At 45.4% G+C, this 13,973-nt stretch overlaps 1 protein-coding gene across 1 annotated transcript in view; it reads right to left on the bottom strand.

The window, feature by feature from the left end:
* The window catches only part of ARPC1B (actin related protein 2/3 complex subunit 1B), a 101,034-nt gene that overhangs the window by 25,604 nt on the left and 61,457 nt on the right, over positions 1-13,973 (bottom strand). Inside the window, exon 4 of the mRNA XM_078665052.1 lies at positions 1,928-2,150. Coding sequence (XP_078521178.1) covers positions 1,928-2,150 — 223 coding nt within the window. The remainder of the gene's footprint in view (positions 1-1,927; positions 2,151-13,973) is intronic.

Genomic DNA, 13,973 nt, shown 5'->3' with positions numbered 1-13,973 from the left:
TTCTTATCACTAATAAATGAGATCTCCCTTGATTGGAGGTATTAGCTTATAATATTGTGTTAATGTATAGCAGTGCTGGAGGCAGGACTGGTAAGAAAGGCCTTTCTGCATGTTTCGTAGATCAAAAACCTAAATTGAATGTGGCCAAAAATAAATATCTGAAACATTTGTTAGCCACAAATAATGATCTGCAAATTGGGCTTTAATTCAATAGTATGTATTTCAAATAGTATCTACAATTCTGGGCTTGTAAGATCACCTGCAAGAGAGGGGGCATGACGCCAGGCATTCAAGAGGAATGGAAGCAGATGCTTAACATTCATTATGTACTCTCTAATTAGTTAACAAGCATATGCCACATTTCCTTCTGCCTTTTTATCAAGGAGCACCTCTGCAATATGCAGGATTGTAAAAACATGGGGTCTGCAATACTTTAGCCCATACATGATTTTACATATTCCCAATAATATAGTACTGTATAATTAGATATGATCTAAAATAATGTAAGATATTATAATGACATATAGTAGGTTTCCTATTATTGTATGCTAGTAATCATATTATTCTGTTATTACACTGAATTATTTTATATTAATGCATACTAATTGTAAATACCTTTAAATGTATATCACTTATATTTTATCATTGTTATATTATTATAAAATATAATTAATATTGCATACGGTGTATTATACCTGGTATATACTGTTGAAATACATGGTTATTTACTTCTAAAAAGATTAAGGGAAGCTGCCAAGGGAAGGACAATAAGCTGCTGTCACTTAACATAAACAGTACCTAGCTATACAATGGAGTGAAATAGCTTTTGCCAAAGAAAGGTTAACTGACATCCACGTTGTATTTTTCTGTTGGCAGATATTTTGTACAGAAAGTCTTTTGCATGTTTCTTTTAAATTGGGATTTGTGTGGATTGTTTTGTTCTTTACACAACCCTACCAATAATGTTATTGCATATTTCAGAAGTAGTTCTACCCACCTATACATTCCCATACTTTGGACAGGATTCTGCATCAGGCATTATTTAGCCTGCCACTACCCCATGTCTCCAACCCTACGACAGCGTTATTCCGGGCATAAGTAAAGAGGGGTCAGATGTACTCCCTATAATGGGATTTTGGAGACTAACACTTGGAAATCAGTGTTTCCACTGCAATCTCTGCATTTTTTCCCTTTGAGTGTCACCCAAAGATTTTAGATGTTACCAGCCCTATTTAGCTAACGTGTACAATCTGCGCCATTGATTCATGCTGACCCGGTTTCGGCTGGATATCTTCCACCACTTAACCAGCTTTCCTACTATCAATAACTGGTTGCCCGATCTTGTGAAATGCTCAGGCGATGATATCTCTACGCAGAGTACCATTTATATTACCCTTTTTTGCAAATATTATTCTGGTCTGAGAAAATGCCTTATTAAACACCTGTTATTACAACTAGGTTTTGTACAATGTCGACCAGCTTTTATGTATTTGCAATTGCTTCCGAGCTTGTATATATGTTCTGTATTGTCTCGGTTTCTATTTGCTGTTATAAAATGTAGGAAGCAGCTGTAGAAACCTTATTGATCATGTAGGGGACGTACATTTTTATTCATGTTTTTTTTAGATCTGTGCTTTTATAATTTTTTTACTGATTTTTAATCTATATATTGTCATATTTTGTCGCTTTTATGATTCACTATGTGACTTCGAATAAAGCTTATTTTGACTTGACTTGATGTTACTAGCGGCTAAAGTCTCTAAGTGAAACACCTCATCTTGTAATCCTGATGAGGAAGTTAACTCCTGTTGCTGACCCCATCGAGATTACTGGGAAACTCGTTATGATGACCTTAGTGTCTGTTTTCCAGAGCTGGCTGTTCATACAAACAAAACTTTAGGCAGCCAATTTCTGACAATGGACTTACCAGTCATTCTCCTGCTCAAAGTAGCAGATGGAGATAACTCTGGAACCACTGCCCACTGCAAACTTGTTTTCCTTTGGTGACCACTTCACGCAGCGTGCAGCGCGGTTAATCCTCAGAATCACCAAGGTGGGCTTCCAGATATTTCCCTTGAGGGTCCAAACATAGGCATTGCGGTCAGTGCCGCAGGTAACAATGCGGTTGCTTTCGGGAGCCCAGTCAATTCCTGAAACAGAAGCAATAAGGTCACAATATAGCAAGTAAAAAGCAGTTTGATTTTGATTAGAGATGTGTGAGGTTGGTTGTAACAATCACACAACTCGAATGGTGACCATCCCACCCAGTCTGGGAAAAGAACATGATTAAACTGTAAAATCTCACATTTATAATTATTGCTGCTATTTTTGCTTATTGGAAATGGAGGGGTCCTTGCTCACCAATTGCAAAAAATACCACATCAAACATCCAGCTAGCGTATGCACTAATCATAAGAAAATATTTTTTATACTGGCCGATTCAAGCTATTGTAAAGCACTGTAAATAGCAGGTGTTACTAATACCCAATGCAATTGTAACATTGTATGTACCCCTTCTACAAAGTGAGGAGAAAATCAGCATGGCTCAAAAAAGTACTATCCTTGTTGGTTAGACGTGAGCGAGGAACTCTGAGGTGCTACAGGGGGGAGTGCGAAAAAAGTGGTGGAAAAGGACCATGTTTCTGTAGTAAATCTGGGCAAAGCGAGATGGCCTACCCTATCTGCAGCCATATTGTTGGACATTTGGTAGCAGACACACCTCAAATAAGACATGTGACTTCTTGATAAACCTAGGCACCAAAATGGTCCTTCAAGTTGCAGATAATTCACTTTACAATCATCAAATGATATCCATTATTGGAACCCCACAAAGCAATTGAGTACACTCAGAAAATATTGGTTACCAATTTTGCACCTGTTGATGGATGATCACTGATGCCCCAAAACAGGACGCTGTAGTTTCCAGCTATGGAGTCTGAACGAGCGGAGTAAGCACTTCCGTGTTGTAGGATGGCGATTGGAGGGTGAATACAAGAACAGGAAGTGAAGCTCACAAAAGCTTTAATCAGCATCATCATCTGATCTCTTACTGTGCGCTTGCTTTGCCTGCATGACCAACTGATAGTGTTGTATATTACTCTCTGCTCGCGCCATTTTTAATATATTAATTTTTTAGCTATTTACTACATCATCATCATTTTGTTAATCACCATATTTCTGCTTCCTCAGCATTATAAAGTCTTAATCCAATATTTCACTATATTTATGATTTCACTAAATCATTATCATCAGAGATTTTCACACACTTCTCATCTATAAGATCAGTATCTAATATTTCACTGTATATCCGCTTTGCCTGTGCCGTCGGGACATATTTTATTATGCTTCTGCTTGGCTTACATCATTGTTAGATATTCCAGTCTATTTCTTCTTTGTCCACATCATCGTTAAACCATTCACTGTATTTCTGCTTTGTCTACATCATGATCCTATATTTCATTATATGACTGTTTACCCAGCAAGCAAATCTGAATTTAGTTAAAGTGTTCCTCCATTGGCAATATTTTCAATATTTCACCCTTCTTGACTTTCACCATCTGCTATTTCCCACTATTTCTCTTGCCTTCAAAATCTATTTATTTATCACAAAATTTGTACTTTTTCCGCATCATTCTTTTATACTGCACCACACATTTTCATTGCACTAATTTAACTATGTATTTCCTTTGTTTCAATCATCACTGTCTAATTACTTATTTTTTCTTGCTTTGCTTTCTTCACCATCTAATATTTCTCATTTACCTTTTTCGCCAGCTGTTATTTCCCTATAGGTCTTCTTTGCCTGCATCACTAATTGACATTTTGCTACATTCTTGCTTTGCCTGCTTTACATCTGATACTGTATTACGTATATACTTTGCCCACATCACCATATGTTATTTCTCTATATTTCAACGTTGTCTGTTTCATTATCTGATATTTCATTATATTTCAGCTTTGCCTGTATTGCTATTTTAGATTTCAACCGGTTCTGTTTTTTCCTGTATTTTTACACAATATTATCCAATATTTCCACTTTGATCACACCAATCAGCATACGGTTTGTCATATTTCTACTCTGCCTTCATCACTGTCAGATATTTAACTATGTTCCTCATATTACCAATATTCTGCTCAGAAGTTTGGTCATCTGCACACTGATACAACGTGGTATTTTCTAGTCGCTACAATGCCTAAGTAATGTGCTGACAAGTACAATCTTGAAGCACACCTAAATTTAGTGATTGGAAGAGTGAAAGTCAAATGTCCTTCCTTGTAAACTTCTGGCGCAGATGTTTCAAATGCACTGTTCCTATTGGGCAGTCTGATTTGCTTATGATTGGTCACTCAATGGAGTGACTGTTTTGCACATTTCTGGACTCTATCTAGAGTGGCATAAAGGCAAAAAAACAAGCACTGGACTTCAACACTAAGGGCCTCATTACAATGTTGGTCAGAAAGCATTCTGAATGACTCAGTGTCGGAATTGTTTCTGATCGAATTTGGGGAGTCCGACTGACCGATTACGATGTGTCCGAACACCGTTCGATCGGACTCCCATTGACTTCAATGGGAGCCTGTGTTCCGACTGACAACACAGGGTCCCATTGAAAAAAGGGGTGGTTGCAGAAAACATTGCACTTTGTGGCGGGCACCCCATGATGCCTCCAAGCGTGCTTGGTTGTGAAGAGGGGACCCATGGGTGCCCCCACGGGTCCCAACTGGAGGCCTCTGGGTCAAGGGGGACTGCTATGAGCCCCCAAAGTTGGGTTCCGAAAGCCGATCCATGTCAGACACACCGATTCGGAAAGGCTATCCAAATCTGACATCATAATGCTTCGGTTGGAAACGCGATCCGTAGACCTGCACGATTCTGCTCTGACCGACTCGGTTTCTCCGAATGCTGATCGGAACCGAATCGGAACGACTGAACGGTTTCCGACTATCGTAATCGGTCAGTCGGATAGGTTTCTAAATCGGTCGGAAACACGGATTCAGAAACGGAGCCTTTCCGACCGACATCGTAATGAGGCCATTAGTAATTACCAATGGCAGAGAGTAATTTCAGCATTCCATCCACTGCTTTTTTTTCTGAGACCACTCATAACTTGTTCCCCAACCAAATTAATTAATTCATTTCTGACAATTGTTCTTAAAAAATCCCTTTATTTGTAGAGCACAAACACGACCAGTACTTTAATTAAAACAACACAAAGGCTTCTTACAAGTGTGGTACAACCGTATAGCTCCCACTCCCCAGGACTATGAGTTGGAAGGTATTACTAAGTATTGGAACACTTGTGGGAATATTTACAAGGGGATTACACCACTGGAGCTTCACTTTTACCTACATTCTGGTGGCGCAATGCCCTGCTCCATACTTACAAAGTGGCGTTAAACCACTTTGGGTGGCTTAACACTGCATTGTAAATATGGTACACTTTAATGCAAGTATCTGCATGAAAGGGGCGTGCACTGGATGTTGCTGTGGTCAATTTGCCACAACACCCATTGCTTTTTGACACTGCCCCAGATATAGAAGGATGTGTGAATCTGAAGCAGCGGCAAAAACGAACACCATGAAAAAGCAGGCGTTAGATTGGCGCAGTGAGGAGAAATGCTTTTATACCAGCCTGATTCAGTAATCCGTCCCAGGGTCTCCCAGTTGTAACTCAAAGCATCTCGTAATGAAGCACAGAATTTGTAATAAGAAGATATGGTATCTGTAAATGACGAAACGTGAAGATCGTATCTGAAGCAGGAACTGTGCAAGGATTAATAAACAGCACGCACCTAAAAATGCGTTTTTGTCTGCAGCACACCATTCTCCCAACTAAAAAGGCCAGATTTGCAGCTCCTCGCTATATTATAGGTGCTTTTAGGTGGGAAGCATCGTTTACAACGCAGTGTTTACACAGCACTACCTTTACCACGCTGCCATTACAACGCAAGTCGTTACTACGACTTGCGCTGGATGGCGCTGTTGGTTAAGGAATATTGTACTTTTATATTCCAACACCTTCCCTACTGTTATGTGGGCTGGTGTTAGAATATAAAATTAAATTAATCCTCAATCCGCGCCCTCCAACGCAAGTCCTTGTAACGACTTGCGTTGTAGAAACCGCGTTGTAACGTACCGTGATCTAAAAGATCGCGTTGTACTGACATACATCCTTTTAGGTGCCCCCTGCTGCTGTTGTCACACGGTGGTTGCCTTTCCTCGCATTATGGACATGCAAGGCCCGAGGGACGGTCATTTCAGGCCCCAGCCTGACAGAAAAAAACACATTCCACTTCTGGACAAAGGCCCATGCGTGAGTGAGTCACAGAAATGAGTCTGATATCCATCTAAAGAGGAAACTCTCCTCAAGGCTTAGTAAGCAACCGCTTCTTCAGTGATGGAGACAGGAAGTCAGTAGCACTGCGTTCCATCCGGTCTGTGTGTGCTCCACGCAACCCCACCAGTGGCAATTGTGCCCTCTAGCAAAACTTCGAAACGAATAGATGTGTTATGTTGTGACGAATTTATATTGCATTCTCCAATTAGTTTGGCTTTGCTGGGTTACCGGGATACAAGACCTTCCAACGTGGAACATATTATCGTTAGGTTTATTATGAGCAGTGTATTTGTGGTTCTGCAACTTTATTTTTTTCAGTTACTGTTTCACGTGGTTGACAACTTTAATTCTGGAAGGTCTCTGCCTGAATTGGTTCAAACATATATTTATTGTTCCACTTTACACTGATATTCTTATATCTGTAAACGTATGGGTTTTATTTGGGTATAAGGATTTTTTTTTTTAACCTTGTGTATCTTTTATTAGTAGGTGGAAAATCTTGATTTGATTTGATTTGATTTGATTTTGGGTTTTATAGAGCGCATAGCTACCCTAGGGCATCCCAGCGCTAGCGACCACTGTCCTGAGGGGTGAGGAGGCAAGAGGGAAGGGCTCAGGGGAAGAGTAGGGTCTTTAGTTGTTTCTTCAAGCCTCCATCCCTCGCCTTACGCCCTCCCAACCTGTGTGTGTTAATTTTTTTTAAATAATGTTGTTCTGCCATTAGCCTGTTCATGCTATAATTTTTTTAGCAGCCCCACCCCACCCTTTCGACTATAGGATGATAGTAATACCGCCATATGCCATTTTTTGCTTTGAAAATTTTAAATCTTAGGATTTCTCATTTCAATGATTTGAATACATAATCTTAGTTTGTTAGCTGAGCCTTCATGTTTCCATTAATAGCTGCTCTCTCAGGTCTGCAGGACAGGTGCAGAACGAAGAAAGTGGTACATTTCTTGTGCTAATGTGTGTCACTCCTTTCTTCTCCACCCTCCAGGCACCTTCTTTAGACCAGACCTTCCACTTGCTAATAAAGTCAGCATTGCCAAGGTCCTTGTTCTGTCACAGACACCACCTCCAAGACAGAACCGCACCAGCCAAAGCATGAGCCATGATAGTTCTATTGAACGTTACCTCATAGGCGGCCTGTGACTTGTACTTTTGTGTCCTTCAGCGTGCTCTGCTCCTGGTCTTGTATTCATGATGCGCATTTTTGTGTCAGGTTAGTCATGATAGATCAAGTGCATCATTGTTGGGCTTGGAAAGTGTGGCATGTCCTCACAGGTATACCGTAGTCAATAGAAGATCTTTACATGTTAGGTGTAGACCTGCAGAATCCTAAACCCTTTGTTGTAATCAACATCTGAAAGGGGCGGCTTCTTACCTGCGGGTTGTCACTCCCACTGCCTGCACACCACTGCCTGCACAGCTAGGTCGATCAGGCGTACGTGGAACCCGTGAAGGCCTGATCCTAGGTCTAACCCTGGTACTAACACAACATGCGAATGAGCTGCTTTTCTCTCATCATTCAACCTCCACTATGCTGCTCTGAAGGTTCTGTTCTTCTTTTGGATCTCAGGACATATTAGGAGCTTTTAAAAGATACATTCTTATCTTGGGCACTTAGTTTGTAAAAAATAAATAAAAATAAGTCTCCCTAATCACGACTCCACCTCATGCCTCTTTCATTCACCACCTTCCACTTCCTGTCCCTTTAGCTCACTCTTGTGTGCTCTTTTATATCCCTGGTTTCTCTCTTCATCAGTTTTTCCATCTCTTCCTGCTTCTTTCTTCCTTCTCTACCTTTCTCTTTCTTGCTCTGGGTCAGTCGGATGATGAAAAATAAGTCCTAGTCCCATAAAATGGATGCCGGTGCACACCACTTGCAACCTGTATCGGCTGCCCAGTGACTGGTCAGATTTTATTTCTGGGTTTCACATGTCCCCATAGGAATAAAGACGAGTTATCATACTTCCTGCTGACATTAAAAAGGCATATTTACCTACTTAGTCCTCTGTTAGAGAAGGGACTCCTACAACTCTTATATTTACACTTTTTATATTAACCTATGAGAACAGCATTATTATTATTATTATTATTATTTAATTTTATAGAGCGCGTAGTCACCCGTAGGTATCCCAGCGCTAGAATCAATACGACTGGCGGGTCAGCAGGGGCAGGGAAGGATAGTTTAAGGAAAGAGGTGGGTTTTTAGTTGCTTCCTGAACTTTAAGTAATTGAGTTCGGTTCTCAGGTAATGAGGTAGGACGTTCCAGAGGCGTGCGGTATGGACCGAGAAACGCCTACCTCCTGATCGGGCCTTCTTGACTCTGGGAGTGACGATGAAATGTTCCTGGCCGGAGCGGAGGGATCTGGGGGCTTTGTATGGTTTGATGAATTTTTTTAGGCCTGGGGGGCCAGTGTTTTGGATCAGCTTGTGTGCCAGGCAGAGGGCTTTGAACATCACCCGTTCTCTCACCGGGAGCCAATGGAGGAGCTTCAGAGCAGGTTTGGCCGAGGCTCTGGCGGGGGTGTTAGTAAGGATCCGGGCCGCAGTGTTTTGGACCCTTTGTAGTTTGTTCAGGGTTGCCTCTGGGGCCCCTAAATAGATGGAGTTACTAAAGTCAAGCCTAGAGAGAATCAGGCCTTGAATCAGCAGTTTTTGGGAGTTATGGGGGAGTAGGGGCAGGATCTTCCGAATTGACCTGATCAACCCAAAGCACATCCCGGCTACCTTATGTGCCTGTGTTGTGAATGATAGTTCCTTATCGAGCCAAACGCCCAGGCTTTTTACCTCCGGTTTCGGGTCTGGGAGCGAGCCTAAACAGGGAGGCCAGATGTTTTGAAGTGAAGTGGGCCCCTTCTGACCAAGGAGGAGAATGTCAGTCTTTGACCCGTTGAGCTTCAGAGACGATCTGTTCATCCACCCTTGTATCTGTGTCAGACAGTTGTAGAGGTCCGCAGGTTGTTGTTTAGGATGAGAGAGGGACACCACTAACTGTGTGTCGTCAGCATAGCTGACAATGCTCACTCCGAACGGGATAACAACCTCCTCCAAAGGGGACATATAGATGTTAAATAATGTGGGGCTCAGGGAGGAGCCCTGAGGCACACCACATTGGAGGGGGGTATCGGAGGAGCAGGTGTTATTCTCCCAGATTTGAAAGGAGCGTTGACTCAGAAAGGACGATATCCAGGACAGAGCCGTTCCTCCAACACCGACGCTCCTAAGTCGTTGGATGAGGAGCTGATGGTTGACGGTGTCGAAGGCTGCACTGAGATCGAGGAGGATCACTGCCACTGATCCTCCTTCGTCTAAGAGTGCTCTGGCCTCCTCCACCGCCATGAGAAGAGCAATGTTGGTGCCTTGCCCGGGGCGGAATCCCGTCTGCGAGTTTTTTAGACAGTTGTTGCTCTCCAGAAATTGTGACAGTTTCCTGTTCACAAGTTTTTCCGCAATTTTGCTAGTTCCCGGGAGGAGGGAGATAGGTCTATAGTTTGCCAGGTCGGTAGGGTCAAGGGAGGGTTTTTTTAGTAGTGCCCTGACGACTGCCGCCTTCCATCTGGGGGGGACAACTCCTTGTTGGAGAGAGGTATTGATAAGGTGAGTGAGGAGGGGGGCAATCGTGGGTGCAACCATTTTGAGGATACGTAAAGGGGCAGGATCCCTAGGTGATCCGCTTTTGATGGCTTGCAGTGTGTCTTCGACCTCTTTTGTCGTCACCTGTTCCCAGAAAGTGAGACATGGGGGGGTAAGAGAGATGCTAGTTTCTTTTTCCACGCTCAGATTCGTAGGTGGAATGGAGTCGAGGATTTTGGGGATTTTCTCCTTAAAGAAATTGGCTAGCTTGTAGCATTTTTCCTCATCAGTTTTGGGATCAGGGGGGTCTCTTGATCCCGGGACAGGGATTTTAAGGAGTTCTTTTAGAATGGTGAAAGATTCCTTACTGGAGCTCGTGGAGTGCTCTATTCTTTCTTGGAAAAATAAACTTTTGGTTTTGCGGAGGGCATTTTTATAGTTTTGTGAGGCGATTTGATAGACTTCCTTGTTTTCATTAGATTTGTCCTTCCTCCAAGCGCGTTCCGTTCTCTTGCATTCCTGACGCAAAGATTTAAGCGCCGGAGTGTACCAGGGAGCCGGGGCCACTCTTTTTGTGTGTTTAAGAGTGGTGGTATTAGGGAGGAGTTTATCCAGAGAGGATGTGACCCAGGAGTTGATCTGTTCGTCGGCCGTGGCCGGGTCCGTGGAGAGGACAGGTATGGAGTCTGAGAGCGAGCTGGCCCATTCAACCGGATCAAGCTTGTGCCAACGTCGGCCTGTCACTCGGATTTTGGGCGGTTGGTGGAGTGGTATGGCCCGGGGGTAGGAAAAGGGGATCAGACAGTGATCTGACCACGGGAGAGGAATGGGGGGATCTGAGGTAATATCTCGGATGTTGGTCAGGACAGGGTCCAGGAGGTGACCCTTATCATGGGTAGGTTCGTTGTTGACCAGTCGGATATTGAATGACTTAAGGTCCTGAAGGAAGTCCGAAGCTAAGGAGTCTGTGGGGTCATTAAGGTGAAGGTTGAGATCACCCACGAGGAGAAGGTTCGAAGCAGAGGAGGCTAATTGTGACACCAAGTCAGTGAGGGCGTTGAGGAACTTCCCTGATGTTCCCGGAGGGCGGTAAATCAGCAGTCCTGAGATAGTGTGTGCCGGGGAGATTTGGAGTGCGAAATGGCAGCTTTCGCAATCTATGATGTTGGTGTTGCTGGTCCGGCAGGCAAGATGTTCTTTGTGGATGATTGCCAACCCCCCTCCCCTCCCTTTAGGTCTATGTAGGGTTTGGATAAGATAGCCTGGGGGAAGGGCATTGACAATATCCGAGTCAGTGCTAGCAGAAAGCCAAGTTTCTGTGAGGAACAGGACGTCCAGGCCCTGGTCCTGTATCAGCAAGTTGATTTCCTGCGCATGTTTGGGGAGGGAGCGGCAGTTAAGGAGGCCACTCTGTAGTCCCGGCTTTCCTGAGCAGAGTACCGCTGGGTTACAACAAGCGCAGTTGACAAAGGGTTTACCTACCGGGTGGACGTAGTGACAGTCCTGGTTCTTTTTATGGTAAAGGGCACGAAGTATTTCACTTGTATACACCACACGATCCTGTGACGAAACCGGCAGCGTTCCTGGGCCTGGGGCCGGCTGGGCCCGGACGGGCCCAGACGGGCTTGCCTTAGGCGCGCCCGCTGCGCCCGTCCGCTGCGCGTACGTGTGAGACACATGTTTAAATCGAGAAGGAGGGGGGCGTGGCCTCGTGCAGTGGGCGTGGCCTAAAGTCAGGCTCGCCGATGGCGGCACGAAGGGGAAACGAAGCCTGTCTCTGGCAGCATTTAACTCGGCTGCACAGGGTCAGGGATAGCGATAGGACCTCTTAAATCGAGGTAAAGGTGAGCAGTTTAAAAACAAATTTATCACACAGTTTTAAAAATCAATTTCCTTAAAATAATTATTGCGCTAGATTCTACCTCCCGGCTGAGCCTCAGGAGTAGTGATTCTGGTGGGCTCGTGGTCCGCTTAGTTTATATAATCGCGGGGGGCGGGGCCTCGTGCAGTGGGCGTGGCCTAAAGTCAGGCTCGCCGATGGCGGCACGAAGGGGAACCGAAGCCTGTCTCTGGCAGCGTTTAACTCGGCTGCACAGGGATAGCGATAGGACCTCTTAAATCGAGGTAAAGGTGAGCAGTTTAAAAACAAATTTATCACACAGTTTTAAAAATCAATTTCCTTAAAATAATTATTGCGCTAGATTCTACCTCCTGTCGTGTCGCCATGCCTGACCACGTATAGACAGGTCAGGCGAGGAGGAAGCGGAAATGAGGGACAGGAAAAGGAGGAGTAAGTAGGCTGTAAGCCAGTAACTTCCTGGCAGGGAATAAAGAAGGTTGCCCTACCCGAGCTCTGTGTCCTGTGTCTCCTTGGGCGGTCTGCAGCGCGACAATGGCGACGAGGGTGGGATTCATTGACCCCCACACACAACGTCGCGCCGCCCAGCTGAAGAAACGGCCCCAACGACAAGCCAGCAGCTCCGGAAGCGCCGCTCTAAAAAAGAGCGCGAAACAAACTGACCGCTACTCTGGGATCGAAGGAAGAAGCGCTCGCAGAAGCGCACACCAGGACAGTGCTCGCGCGACACTCAAGAGCCCTGCAGAGCGGCATCAAAGTGAGCGCCTCGTGGTCGCGGTGAGCGCGAGTTCCCCGCCCCCCCCTCCGAGGCCGGAGAAGACGCGGAAAGCCCTGCAGAGCGGCATCGCGGTGAGCGCGAGTGCCCCGCCCCCTCCGAGGCCAGAAAACCACGAGGGTGAGTCCCGCAGTGCAAGCGCCTGCCTGACAAGTGAAGCGTGGTCCATAATACATGCCAGAGCCTGCCGGGGCCAAGGAGACGACGTCTCACACGGCGGCCATCTTGAAGTCAGGCGCCAGCCCTATTAAACCCACGTTCTCACTACGGCGGCCATCTTGGAGTCAGGCATAACCACGTCGTGTCGCCATGCCTGACCACGTAGAGACAGGTCAGGCGAGGAGGAAAGCGGAAATGAGGGACAGGAAAAGGAGGAGTAAGTAGGCTGTAAGCCAGTAACTTCCTGGCAGGGAATAAAGAAGGTTGCCCTACCCGAGCTCTGTGTCCTGTGTCTCCTTGGGCGGGCTGCAGCGCGACAATAACCACTCCAAGCTGCAAAAACAAGCAGAAAAGAGCGGGAACGTCACCACTCAACCCACTTACAAGCAAAAGAACAGCAGCAGCGAGTGAAAGACACCCATGCCTAGCCTGGAACGACAATAAGGTGAACAACTACAATTCATTACTGAAACCTACAGAGACAACATGTCTGATACCGACGCCCAGAGCACCTCCACGACCGGAGGCACACCTGCGCAACCCGGCACAACAATAATGCCTCAAGCAGCGTCCGTAGGAGCACCCTTCATGCGACAACCACAGCCGCTGGTGCTGACGCCTGGTAACACCATGGGGCCTGCCTGGAAAACCTGGAGCGAGGATTTCGAGGACTACATGGAAGGGTCCCTGGTACAAGACTCTAAACGCAAGCTGGTTGCACTGCGAAACTTAGCAGGCCAGGAAATAGCGCAAATAATCAAAGAACTGCCCGACGCTGCCACTGCTACTTATGACGAAGTCAAGGCTGCCCTTGACAGGCGATTCCTGCACAAACGCAACGTAGATTATGAACGCTACGTCTTCAACCTAGCCTCTCAAGAGAAAGGAGAATGCATGGGCGATTTCATTACACGCATCAAGAGGATGACACGCCACTGCGATTTCGAAAACTTCAAAACGGAAGACGCACTGCGACTCCGCATCATCGACGGCTGCCGCTCGGAAACACTACGCAGACGTCTCTTAAAAAAATCATAAACCCTAGAACAGATTGAAGAACTCACAAGGATCAACGACCAAGCGGAAGACCATGCCAAGCGAATAGAAACACACAAACCCGACCACAAAGAACACAAAGAGCACGCCCTTCGAGTGCAGACGCGCAAGGTCACCCGTCCGGTGATGAGCACGCATAGGACAAGCAAGCATCAGCACAGCTCCCGGAAAACGTCACCCAGACGTGAATCACGACACACAAAATCC

The sequence above is a fragment of the Lissotriton helveticus genome, chromosome 10, assembly GCF_964261635.1.
Source record: "Lissotriton helveticus chromosome 10, aLisHel1.1, whole genome shotgun sequence".
Lineage (NCBI taxonomy): Eukaryota > Metazoa > Chordata > Amphibia > Caudata > Salamandridae > Lissotriton > Lissotriton helveticus.
The sequence above is the reverse complement of the archived record's forward strand: the minus strand, read 5'-3'. Positions and strand labels throughout refer to the sequence as shown.